The 13,633-nt window shown below is 41.1% G+C and overlaps 1 protein-coding gene across 1 annotated transcript; it reads right to left on the bottom strand.

Annotated features, from left to right (window-relative positions):
- Nucleotides 1-336: 336 nt before the first annotated feature.
- Nucleotides 337-13,208, bottom strand: STT3A (STT3 oligosaccharyltransferase complex catalytic subunit A). Its single transcript, XM_079956070.1, has 18 exons — nucleotides 13,055-13,208; nucleotides 9,273-9,395; nucleotides 8,978-9,038; nucleotides 7,984-8,105; nucleotides 7,531-7,676; nucleotides 7,040-7,130; nucleotides 6,833-6,939; nucleotides 6,072-6,236; nucleotides 5,355-5,535; nucleotides 4,682-4,837; nucleotides 4,257-4,348; nucleotides 3,963-4,118; nucleotides 3,522-3,710; nucleotides 2,204-2,320; nucleotides 1,892-1,994; nucleotides 1,593-1,781; nucleotides 1,094-1,209; nucleotides 337-601 (listed from the first exon to the last, which is right to left on the bottom strand). Exons 2-18 carry the CDS (start codon nucleotides 9,358-9,360, stop codon nucleotides 563-565), a joined length of 2,118 nt encoding a protein of 705 aa, XP_079812196.1. The 5' UTR covers nucleotides 9,361-9,395; nucleotides 13,055-13,208; the 3' UTR covers nucleotides 337-562.
- Between the last annotated feature and the right edge of the window lie 425 nt (nucleotides 13,209-13,633).

Here is a 13,633-nt window from a genome sequence, read left to right as displayed (position 1 = left end):
GTTAATGCAAATGTTAAGTGCCTGGTTTTTAAAGATGCCTACTGCATATGAAAATATACTTCCATTTACACACAAATTACTTGGATTCCTTCAATGGCGACAGCTGGAGGGAGGCTTGCTTTTTGTATGGCAAGTGTGTGAAAATTAAGAAGCTAGCCTTATTTACATAGGTGGAAGACCTATTCCAGCTGCTTCATTCTCTTACAAGAGGGAATGAGGAAAAGTAATTCAAGCGTTGACAGATCCTCTTTCTCCGAGTTACTTATGTCTGATCATGTATAATACAGTCGAAAACCAAGTGAAGGGACAGAGATAAATGAATACAAATACACACTGTTTCCATACCCCTTTTAATGATCCCATCATAAAGCTACTGTTTCTGATTTGGTAGCCAGTTCATATTTATAAAAATCATTCCATCTAATACAGACTCATTACATGAGGACGGGATTTCTTGGGCAATTAAATCCCAATTCCTTACTGACAAACAGTATAAAAAAAATCCAACTGCTTCACAGGCAATGGCTCGGTCAGTGCTCATTATCGTGTATCTGAAGGCAAATTACGTTCTCGACAATCCACGATTATCCAAGTCCTTTACCTGTTAAGGCAAAATTAATATTAAAAAAAATGTTTTTTGCAGTTTAGCTTTATTAGGGAAAAGGTCTCTAACCAGTAAAAACAGAGGACTCTTCAATGAAATCTCTGATAATTAACCTAGCAATTAACAAAGGATTTTATATCTTCAATAGAAAAAGAAATGGCTCTTTATGCTTTTGCTATTCAGTGCTGCTGAGAAATCTAGTAATTTAATGTGCTCAAATTGTTCCCCAACACCATCCAGTCTGGGTAAAAAGCAGAGCAACCATTCCACTTCACTTGTATTGTGATGTAGTGGTTCATGATAGATCTATATGTTGTAGCAAGACAGTGTTAATTACTTTCTAGGGTTTAGGACCTTGAACAGCCAAGACACATACCATTCCAGAAGCAAATGGGGCCCATGCGACATTTCTCCCATGACTTTCAAATACAGGAAAGAAAACTCAGTGTCTGGAAGCAGACAGACACCACACACAGCACAGCTACTTACTTTGTATATTCGGACTAGCCAGTGTTCTGTGGTATATGCCTCTTCCAATACATCAAGCTCAAAGTCCTTGTTGCCAATCTCAGCATTTCTCACTCTGTCATAACCTGGAGGACGCTCTGGAAAAGAGGTGGGAGAGAGAATTAACAAAAGTAGCTTCAGTCAGTTCCCTGGTGCCCTTCTCCCTATTAAGTCTAGTTTTACCACTGTAAGAAAAAATCTGTTTGTGTTAGCAAAAATGTAGATGCTTCAACATCAAACCCCCCCCCCCGCTAGCTTTCCATCAATTCACAGCCAATGAATTGTTAAATAAAAGGGGAGTGAGAAGAAGCAAATTAAACAGGATAATGTGTGACTGAAAGAAAAAACCTCCCCTGCCACAATCTATTATGCTATAAACACTAATTACGTGTCAGAGAGAAGACCAGAGATCATCCAAAAACACAATTCCTAGGCAAAATTTCTGGCTCTCATTTGCAGTGCCCTGATAAAAGTGACTTACTGGCTTCTGTATAGACTTGGCCAAAGCGATAGTAGCACATCTTGTACATGAGGCAGTTAAGCAGCACCGGAGAGCCCTCCCTGTCCACACGGAACTCTCCTGTTGGTGTGTAGTAATCATGCTCCTTTATGTGCTTTCCAGTGTCTGTGCTGCCTCCTATTCGCACCATCCACAGAAATTTATTGATATCTAAGGAAGAAACGGCAACTTTGTCAATGTAACAGAGCAGAAAACCCATTAATAAAGAACAATTAAAGGTCCATTCATGAGAAATTTGCACAATACACGTATGAGATTACCATCTGAGGAATATCCAGTGAGGCCTCCAAATATTACCAGCACATAACTGACATCCAGCTCCCTCATAATCTCGTAAGCTCGCTCTTCGGTGGATGCCATAGCCTGAAAATTAAACAAAAAGCAGCTTATAAATTCACGTATCTTGGTTACCATGCCTTCTATTATCTATGCATAAATAGTCTTAACTCCTTCATTCAATTTTGTAGTTCATAATAAATAGCAGGGACAAGAAAACTGCAAAATGCCTTCATAGTTTCTCTGGAATGCGATGGGAAAAAACCCCCTGGAATTCACAGAGCTACTGCACCTACCTGACCAACTCGAGAAATGTGGGTGTTATTCCAAGTGTTGTTATCCACAAGAATTGTTCGGTTTGCCATGGCTGTTATCTGATATCCATAATCCCACCAGGACATTACTTTCGCATCCTGAGCTCGAAACAGAAGAAAGCTATCAATGTAGTGAATTAAAAGGCAGTAAATGAGTTTGAGCTGATTTGTGATGCAGTGAAAGGACAAAATGACTACAAAAATTTCCCTTTGTGGGTCAGTATCCTAGGATTATCAGTTGAATGGAAATGACAGTATTCTCAAAAATTCATATGTGACCATATGAAGCAGGTTTTTGCACAACAGAAGAATGATGAATTTGCCACTGTGAACAAATTTAATACGTATGCTGACAAAGTATTTTTAACAATAGAAGTGTTTTAATTAGAAACCATTCTGCTTGGGTTTGGAGACTCTTCACATGCCATTTTACATTAGTAATTTTCAAAAAAGCTTTTTTAAAAAGTATTTAAAAGAATTGTACAGTGCCAATTTATTATATGTATTTTAAACTATTGGGAGATGAGGAAGAATTTAGTTTTTTAGTGCTATGTATCTGCATGTGTCGTTCCCCTCCCCCAAATTAATTATAAAACATTCTGAAGTTTCAACAGATTCTGAAGTTTCAACATTCAACAGATTCAGTAGCCAACAGCATTTTCCCTCCCCACCTTGAAGTTCATTCAAGACAATTAGAGACAGCACACATTCAGACAGGTACCAGTGCCAAGAATGTATGCTAACGAGACAGACTAGGCAACAGTCCTTTCGTATAATGACATTACAAATACATAATCAGGCAGTAACTGAACATTCATGCCACCACAAATATTTCAGATTGAAGGAGAAAATATATGCAGATTCCCTAAAATGTAAACTAACCACCTGCTTCCAAATAAACTTGATGGATCATCAAAATCATCTTCAGAGGCCCTACTCAGGATCCCTACCCTTGTCCTCAACTCCCACTCACTTGCCAAGGTACCTCCTTGAGCAATGCTTTATTCCTGAGTAGGACCTGATCCATGATGCTCCTACTGAATCTGTAGATTATTTTATCAGTTCAAATACTGCTGTCTAATGATTTTCTTTTCGTGTATTGTTAGTTGCCTCAGGAATCTTTGTAAATGAAATATTTAAAGTATTTATAATAGCTGACACATGTGCTTTAGACTAAACGTCAGCCAACATAAAGATTAGGAAGCATACCTGCTCCTTTAGGGCAGGCCCTCCAACCTCTCCACCGCACCTAAAACAAACTCAATGTGTGTGCAGAGACCAGCCCTGTAGAGATTTATACCTCTGGTGTATTGTGACGAAGCCAGTAATAAGCTTCCCTGAAGTCATCAAAGATTATTCTGCTGCCATCACCACCACGTGCTGACAGCACTATGGAGGGAGAAGAGTAGGCTTCACTGGTTACCCAAGTTGAATGGAAAGTGTAGGTGATCAAGAAGAAAGCCATGACCAGGATCATGCCACTGGCAACCTAGGAAAGCAAGAGTAGCCATCAAAATGTGAAACAGCCACTCAGTAGTTATACAGAAACTACCTTACGTACAACACAAAAACTGTTACCCATATATAGCAGGTGATCTGTAGACTATTCAAGTGCAATTCCCACAGTATTTCTTTCTCTTAGTGGAGTACCCGGCCTTCTCCTTTTGAGTCATATTTTTAGTATCTTCCAGAAAAATATGATAAGAATCTAACAAGCAAGTAACCTCACATAGCCACTTACTTCGTTTTTGATGGGGTAAGTAGCATCCTGTTGCTTTTTTGTCTTCTTGTCAGGTCGGCTGATATCTAAATTTTTCATGTAAGTTGACAACACTTGGGAGACTCCAATGCCAGACAGAATGCACATAACTGGGGCCAATACCAGCATGAGACGAACCTGTTAAGACAGCAGCATACAGAGTGCTTGGCTACTATGCAAATGAAATAAAAGCTGTGGAAGCATAGGGACAGCAGAAACAACGAGATTCCATGAAAAAATTGCCAGTCCTATGATAAGACAACTCTCAGTACTCACCATCACAGCCGAGAAGTACATACTGGTCACACCATACATGATGATAAAAATGCGGGCATCAGACAGATTACTGAAGCAGTAATACAGGCCAACTGTAACAGAAAGAGATATGAGTCAGCTGCCGGAAGAGTTACATCTATGCGTGCAGAGAATACAAATAGAGCATTCTTATTAAAACAGTGTTTAACACTGGCATTAGGGCAGGTTTTCCCAGCCTGAAGCCCTCAAAATGTTTGGAGCTACAACTCCTAGCAGTTCCAGCCAGTGTGGCTAATGGTCAAGAATAATGGAGGTTGCCTAAAATATCTGAAGGGCACCAGATGGTGGAAGGGTGTCATAGAGACTAGCAGTTCCCCACTCAAGAGTCAGATATCTGCAAAAGGTGGTTGGTATGAAAGCATAGTAAAAAGCTATGCTAAACTCACCTGGGAACATGAAAACAAGGAGTTGCAGATCAAAATAGTAGGATGACCATGTGGTAGGCTGATGCTCAGAGACTGAAGCAATGATGGGAATATTGTTCTTCGCATAGGAAGGATCCAGCAGTGAATAGAAGCGGCCAGTCCATGGGGAGATCTTTCCTGTGTGAGATTAAGAGATCCAAATGTACATGTTCAAGTTTACAGAGTAATTAATATCTCTCAACAAGTTTACACAATATCTCATTTCCAATATGCATATTCTATACCTAAATTTCCCCAAAGCTCAAATTTAAAAGTTCAGTTTCCTAAAAGGTAAAACAAAACCTGATGGACCCCTAGTGATATTTGTTTTTCATTGTTTTCAGGTAAATATCAAAACAGGTTTCTTCCCCTTTCCTTAAGCAAATTCAACATATAATAAGGATATTAATAATTCAGTTATTGCTACTCAGAATGTATCTAAATAAAAACTGTTACTCCCAGCATGGCAAAACCAAATGCTTACACAGTTCAGCAACTGGGTGTATGCAAACAGCTGAGAAAAACAAGTACTAAAATATTTAATGGAAAAAATGGTTCCAGACAAAAACATGCAAATTCTCTATTGATTAGGAAAAATATTGTTCCTACTTTAAGAGCATAGGAATAGCATGCATTTTAGTAGCACCAACTGCACCTGTAAGCATCAGGACGGCTCCTATTGACAGAAGGACAAACCCAACCAGGGAAATTACACTCCTGAAGAGAATCTCGAACTGCTGAGGGTTCAGTTTGCTGCGCAAATAATCTACAAAGGCATGAATCTGGCACAGGCCAAATACACCCAAGGCAGCCATATGTTCAGAAGACAGGACAGGCTGCAGGAAAGAACAAACATGCACCGTTAAGCTGCATTATGTGACAACTAAATAATTTGTCTCTGGCCAACAGTATCACATACGTAAGCCACTTCTTTGCCACGAAGAATTATCGCTGTACACATGGACAATTAGTCCAACATAGAATACAGTTACCTATTAGCCCCATTTCTATTATTGTTACTTTATATGGATCTGACGAGTGTCTCCCCCTCCAATTTTCTATTTCAGTTCAATAACATTTATCTTAATGTAGCTGAGGCAGAGCTAAACGATCTGGGTAAAGCCCAGAAAGACCATGCTTTTCTGTGGCGAGTATAATAAAGAGAGAATATGGTTGTTTTATGTCAAGAGTGGCATTTTATCAAGAGGCAACAATGCAATAATATTCCTCTTATTAAATGAGAAATGCTATTTGAGGGCTGATCCTGGTGGATGATCTTATCTTTTCCCTATCATACAGAAAGGAAGGTTCTGCTAGACATGGATTTGCACAAAATCACAACCAAATTTCTTCAGTATGCCAGATTTCTCACCTGGAAACCAACGAAAGATATCTGCATTGATAGGATGGTTCCTAGGCAATATACTGTGCAGTAAGCCACATATATCCGATGGGAGAATCGTCCAGTTAGCATCAGCACCAGCACATGAAGGGGAATGAGGTTAATCAAAAACACATAACCACCCCATGAAGAAACCTGAAAAAAGATTAAAGGGGGCACAGCATTTTACATCTATAAATACTATTGTTTGTTTACTCCACAAAGCAAAATATTTTTAACTTCTAAGTAGAAGTCAATACTACAGAGGCATACTCTTACAAAAGAGCCTTGTTCAATTGCTAAATAAAAAGGCCACTCAATACCCCTGTTGAGCTAGTGTGAGGAAACAGCTGGGCCTGGGCCTGATAAGTCTCACAGATGGAGGGGTGTGGTGAAGATGATTGCTTAAGGTTTCCTTGTGTATTCATGACTGAAGTAAAATTTACACAAGAGAATCTGAAGGCTCACAGACAACTTGACTGTTATGGCACCAATCACCAATTCAACCACCACCACCCCTCCCACAAATACAGCAATAACAATATTTCTGTGGCGGTGCTGAGTACTCCTTATTACCAATACCTAGTCCCTTCACAAACTTGCAGTGATGTTGGGTCCAACATTGCAAAACATATTCAGCTTGGTAGGCTGAATTCCACTCACTCTGGCCAGCTCTGATGATGGAAGATTAATCTGATGGGTGAAACAACTGCTGCTCAATAAATTCAAAGCATTATTGAAAAATCACTTACCATGTAGAAATAGGCAAGTGCACACATGGCTGCCCAATAAATGGAGCCTGTTTTCACTGCTTTGATCCACATGTAGTAAGTCAGAAGCATACAGAATATAGCAATACCTGGAAATAAACAAGACATAGGAGTCAACCGCATGAAGAAACCCCCCATCATGCAATCTCCACATGCCAGTAAGCAGTGTGCTTTAAATACTAATCTTACCTTCATTGTCATAGGATCCAGCGACAGAACGAGATATGTAACCAGGTACCACAGCTATCATTGCTGCAGCCAAGAGACCTGCCCCTGCATCCTAGACAGAATAAAAAAAAAAAAGAACTTTGATTGCCTAGACTGTCTTTCACGATATGTAATAAAAGACTTCCCGGTTCCTTCTTACTCATCAATCCCAATAGTGACTTTAAGATCTGTACAGGCTTCAAGTTAGCAAGTATGCATTACAATTCAGGTTTGCAAATGAGGTCTACTTGTAGAATGTGGATTTTCTTGTTTTAAAAAATGAAGATTTTCATATGCAAACATACAATTGCATCATCTATATGAATTAAAGGGAACATGCACAATGTTAACTGCCTCATAAATTGTGTGTAAGCAACGATTAGAAACTAATAATACCAGCCTCAGATCTTTTACAGTGATGAATGAAATTAGCACTAGGAAGCATTGCAACCATGACCCATCCTTGTTTTTACCTTGAGTTCTTTGGTGAGGTGATACGTTACTATGGTGGTGAAGGAGGAGAAAAGGGGGGCCAGGAAAACACACACATTTCGTATGTCAATTGTAATGTGGAAGAAGTGCAGAACATGGTAAATCGCTGCTGATGTGATCATTAAACCTGAGACAGAGGGAAGGAAAGATGTTCTATTGGCAAGAAATCACAGATTTTCCAAATGCAAAAGAACAGAATGAGCAGGTGCAGGACTTGGAAATATGAGCCAAATCTCATCCAGCAAGGGGTGATGTCTGACCTCCAAACAGCCAAGTAAAGCCTCTTCAATACTAGCAGGGTATTTATTTGCTCTAAATAAGTTTGACAAAACACTACAACCCTTCTGGAAGATTCATGGCAAGTGTTTCCCATTCTCTCTAGCACTTTTCATCCACAGTTTAAAAAAAGGACAAAGTTCCGAACATCATTTTACCTGGATAGATAGTCCCACCAATGATTCGACCCAGCGGATACCATGCTCTGTCGTCAAACCAGTTGTGGAATTTATAGAAACCCTCTTCTGCCAGGAAGCGAGTTGTGCGGTAGTTAAAATACCTGTGATAACAACAGAAATCTGAGTGCCTCTTCAGCTGCATATACAACACACTATTTGCTGCTCTTCATATTACAGTCTGAGCCTTCATCTAAAGTTCTTATGGAAAAGCACTGCCACATCGAATACATAAACCAGTGTCAGCCTGATTGATGAGAAATGTTTCCAGTTTCGGTTGGTAGGGATCTAATTTCCAAACACAAACACTCCAAACAGTTTTCACCACAATTAACTAAAAGCATCCAAATTACTTTTATATATCATTTGGCATACTGCAACACAAAGTGCATTGCTTTATACAAGCTTCTCTAAATCATACTGGAAATCTGAAGCAAAGAAACTCCATCTCCCATAAACATGTTCATGCAACCACTGATTTAAGTGTTTCATTGAAAAACAGAATTGTCATTGGTCTCACAGCTTTGCTGTGAGAGAGCAATTGTTCTGCTATGCACAGGTGTTGATTGTGGTGTTACCCAGAAGGATATTGATAGATTGTCCTTCTCTAATGACAGGGCTTCAAAAATATCTGAACGCTAAGAGTTTTTCTGCAGAAAATTTTAATAGGGTTAGCCTTGGTGAATTCAACAGTAGAAGTAGTATCAATTTTAGTTAGACCCATCTGGATTGAATAGGGAATTGATTTAAAAATGTAAAGATGAAAGTATAGTAGAATGAATGTTTTCGAAAGTAACTTCTGAAGCTTGTACTCGCACAGCAACACAGGGTTCCCTGCACAAAGTCATCTAACAAAAAATAATAATAATTAGTTCTATAAAATTAAGTAGACCACCAGGGTATCAAAGAGATACTGAAAGCATTTATTCTTCTCTCACAGCAAAGTAGACTACTAAGAGGCAACAGGAATACTTACGGATCAAATTCATGAATGACACTCTCAAATCTTAATACAGAGAAGAGTCTAGTAGAGAAAGCTGCAACACAAAAGGAAGGAATATTAATGCAGTTGTACAGGTAAAATGTTTTAATGCTGGTCCTTTGTTATGTGGACGCTTATTAGTTTGAAACTGTTATAGCCATCAAAGAAGCATCTAGCATTGTATTAGGTATAAGCATCAAGGCATAAGATACAAAATGAACCAGCAGATGCAGATGATGCTTATAGTCATATAGTTATCCCTGACTAATTTTTTTAAACTCAAACTTACATAACACAGCTGCCATTGACAGAATCAGGAGCTTGAGGAGAGTGTCCTGTTTCTCATAAGAGAGGCGGAGGAAGCCTAACTTGGTCATTTTGGCAAAGGCAACAGCAAGCAATCCTTAAATACCTGGAAGGAAAACAGAAAGTAGAGATCACCAAGGTTGTTGGGGTTTTTTTAAACTGAACTAGTGCAACCAAGTCTTCAGGCTCTCTAAATCAGTGTTTCCCAACCTTGGGTCTCCAGCTGTTTTTGGACTACAACTCCCATCATCCCTTGCTAGCAAGACCAATGGTCAGGGATGATGGGAATTGTAGTCCAACAGCAGCTGGAGACCCAAGGTTGGGAAACACTGCTCTAAATTATAACATTACAAGCAAACATATTTCCTAGGACAGGTCATCTCCTGGGTCATTTACAAGGTATCCCTCCTATGAGAACCGATCTAAAATCTCAGTGACACAATTCCACACAAAAGCATTCCTTTTTCAGAGGACCTGATCCAATACCAACTTCTGCCCATATAAAGTCTCTAAGGTTGCATCCCATACACACTTATCTGAGAGTAAGTTCCATTGGACTCAAAAGGATTTGCTTCTGAGTACATACTCATAGAGCTGTGTTAGCCAACATCAATTGTTCCAACACATTAACATAGCAGCTTTCAGGTATATTCAGGCTTATTTTATAAGCCTATGCCAGCTAATTGTTTATAACTTGTTTTTAAATGTTATATGTTAATTTGGATTTTGTATTTATATTTGTGGGCTGGATATTGTTTAGAGGCTTTTGTTGGGGAATGTATTTTTATTAGTTTGTATACATTAGTATTGTTAACTGTTTTAATCATTTTTATTATGTATTTTGTGCTTTTTATATTGTAACTTTATGTTGTGAACAGCTCTGAGACCTATGGGTACAGGGCGGTATAAAATTTTAATAAATAAATAAAATGTGTAATGACAGCCTGAATGGGAATTTTCTCTTATATAGGCACAACATTTCAAATATATTAAAAGAAAATGCATTCATTATTGTACCAAAATTGGGTCCTTTCTATGCATTTGTGAGGCCAATGATTTATAAAAGCAAATAAAGCACAGTATACAAAATATATTCACTTATACATTTCAACGTTACTTTTATTTTCCCACCCAGTATCTTACAAACCACAAACATCATATTAAAAAACACACACACATATTGAGTGTGCATTTTCTATCAGAAATTCAGTAGTACAAAATTTTGGAAGGGTAATAAAGACAAAACAAATAGAAGCCATTTTAAGTAACTTGGTGCAACTGTGTAAGCGCAGCAGACTCTGATTGGCTTGTCACTGTCTACAACACTGATAGCACTAGGTAAATATTGAGCAATAGCGATCGGTAGACAAATGTGTAAATCTACCAGCAAGAAACATATGGATATGAAATATGAAATTGAGAGAAATTAACTGTCCCAAAAAAGCATAGTTCATTTTGCATAGTTCATCTCTTGATGCTAAGGCAGCCTCTCACCCTTGAGTCTGTATATGTTGTTGGACTACAACTCCTATCATTCCTTGCCAGCTTGACCAGTGGTTAAGGATGATGGGAGCTGTAGTTTCAGAACTGGGGACCCAAGGCTGTGCTAGGGGTGGGGTGCAGGGATAGTCTAAAAGATGTGTCTGTACGGTATTTGCCATCTGAAATCCAACATCTATCAAGCCAAGACTCCTCTGGTATTTTAATACCAATGTCAGGCATAACACACAGAGAGACATGTTACACAAATTAGTACAGTCAAACATTGGCTGTTGAATGTAATCTGTTCCGGAAGCCCATTCGGCTGCTGAAATATTCGACAACCAAGGCACAGCTTCTGATTGGCTGCAGGAGTTTCCTGCACTCAAGCAGAAGCCGCGTTAGACATTTGGCTTCCGAAAAACGTTTGAAACACTTACTTCCGGGTTTTCGGCATTTGAGAGCCGAAACGTTCTAAAACGGAGGTGTTTGGGAACCAAGGTTTGACTGTAAACCTACAACTAATATAGCTAGCTGCATTACACTGGATGTTCTCAACTTCCAAGACTACAGCTTACTCACCAGTATGACCATCCTCATCACAAGCAGAACCTTTAAGAAACAAATCTTTTGTACCATGAGGACATTTTTTTAAAAAGCAATATGCCTTATACTCTGATGAGAGAATTCATCCCAGCAGATTCTAGAGAGCTGAAGATGAAATGTTATCTATTTCTGGGGATATTTATTACATGACTAAAGGTTCCAACCTCTAGGAACACAAGGCACAGTTACTGCCTTATGACTCTGTGGACCTCAATTAACGCCCTATCCCAAAGAGTGCAAAAATGAGTAATTATTACACAGTATTTTATATCTGCCAAGGGTCCAAATAAGACTAAAAAAGAGATAGGAAGAATAAATGCTTTCAGTATCTCTTTGATACCCTGGTGGTCTACTTAATTTTATAGAACTAATTATTATTATTTTTTGTTAGATGACTTTGTGCAGGGAACCCTGTGTTGCTGTGCGAGTACAAGGGCTTGTTTGCATGTGCAGGGATTAACCAAAGTTTGATTAGCCATACTGCTGATCTACACATACGCATGTGCCACCAGTACATTTCTTAATGCAAGGAAGGAATTGTATAGTTCATGAGAAACTTGCCACAATATTATGAAATGGGGTGGGGAGCATATCTTTACAGAAACAGAATAGGGGAGGTCTGCTTTGCAAACATTTGTCTTCTTGTTTAAATAAAGCTAATTTACAATGAATAACACCATCAGTCCATCTAGTCCACAGCTGTCTGCATTAAGAACCATTAGCTCTTCAAGGCCTTTTAACGGGAGACACCCTGAGCTCTTCTGCACACGAAGCATGTGTCCTGCCTTTATAGCCCCTGGTAGGGAAGGAGGCTGCCAACTAGCAGGGAAGGTATATCTTGCCTCACAGCTTTGATAGGGCTTTTAAGATTTGCTGAAAAAAGTTAAGCATGCATTGCCTAGATCAGGGTTTCCCAAACTTGGGTCTCCATCTGTTTGGGGACCACAACTCCCATCACCCCTAGCTAAGCAGGACCCGTGTCAGGGATGATGGGAACTGCAGCCCAAAAACAGATGGAGACCCAAGTTTGGGCCTAGATCTAGGCAAAGCTAAAGGTGGTGACGGGCATGTGCCACTCTAGATTTCAAGATGGGCCGCTGGAGAAGCGGGAAAACTGTTTTACCACTTTCAAAGCTGCCCAGTCTCTACGATTCTATGAGGGGGGGAACCGGCATGACAAAGGGGACCTGCCACTGTTCTCCCCGTATGCAGTTTTGCTTCTTGCAACACAGACCCTGTCCTGCTGTATTGCTGCTGCTGCTGCTTTTAGAAAAGGAAAACCGCTTCCCTCAGAGTTCATCTTCTGCAGACCATCTTCTGCAGCCTGTGGCCCTGCCCTCCGCGTAATAGCCGGGGCACGGCTGGGGTGCTAAAGAGCGGCAACATGGGCCTTTGCGACCGGCGTGGGAGAAATAAGCACCGTATTTCAGAGCTGAAGGGGAGGCACTTTTCAAAGGCGGCGGCGGCGTCGCCGCTCCTGCCAGGCAGAAGAAAGCGGAACCGCCTCAGCCGGCGGCCAGCTCACTCCGAGGTCGCGGGTCCTCCCACCAGGCCAGCTTCGCAAGGAAGCCCACGGCCGCCCTCAGCCTCCCCGGCTCTCCCTCAGGCCCCGGCCAAGTCTCTTCCCGCCCCCCTCAGGAAGCCTCAGCCCAGCAGCGGCGCCCGCTCGCTTCCCCTCACCTGTGTGACTCGGGCGCCTCTCCTCAGCCCGCTCCCTCAGCCATCCGCTCCACGCGCATCCACTCCCTGCGGCAGAGACGGCCCGCCTCCCGCCAGCCCAACTGCCGGCCAGCGGTTGGCGGAGACGGCTGCCGATCACGCCGAAAGGGGGCGGCCTCTCCGAAGAGCGCCGTTAGGACGAGGCTAGCGTCTCTCGCCAAAGGGGAGGTTTCAGAGGCAAGCTCCGCCGCCTCCGTCGCTGATTGGCGGAGGGGAGGGAGACGGCGGGGAAGGCTGTCTTTTGAGGGACCAGGGAAGTTTGGTTGAGGGCGCGAGCAGTGACGTGTCGCTGCCTGTTGGTAGAATTCGGAGACGTGCAGGAGGGGTGTGGCCACAGTTCTCCACGTGACAGGATGCAGAGGGGGCGTGGCCGGGGAAGGAGATCAGGGTTCTGTGCTCTGCGGGTGCAGTCAGATGCATTTGGTGAGCTCCGTTTAGTGCAATGGGATTTATAGAATTGTAGAGCTGGGAGGGAGGCGCAACGGGGGTAGCGTTGCATAATTTTTCAAGAGCACGTTGGAAGATGAAAGATGAGTAGTT

Source organism: Podarcis cretensis, assembly GCF_951804945.1.
Source record: "Podarcis cretensis genome assembly, chromosome: 15".
Taxonomy (NCBI): domain Eukaryota; kingdom Metazoa; phylum Chordata; class Lepidosauria; order Squamata; family Lacertidae; genus Podarcis; species Podarcis cretensis.
The sequence above is the reverse complement of the archived record's forward strand: the minus strand, read 5'-3'. Positions and strand labels throughout refer to the sequence as shown.

What these genes read in the sequence shown, in the direction of transcription:
- STT3A (XM_079956070.1), bottom strand. Translation starts at nt 9,360, where the DNA reads ATGACCAAGTTAGGCTTCCTCCGCCTCTCTTATGAGAAACAGGACACT. An exon ending in GTCATTCATGAATTTGATCC is followed by an intron (nt 8,106 to 8,977) that starts GTAAGTATTCCT and finishes TTGTTATCACAG; the next exon opens with GTATTTTAACTACCGCACAA. An exon ending in GGCTAGTCCGAATATACAAA is followed by an intron (nt 602 to 1,093) that starts GTAAGTAGCTGT and finishes TTGCCTTAACAG; the next exon opens with GTAAAGGACTTGGATAATCG.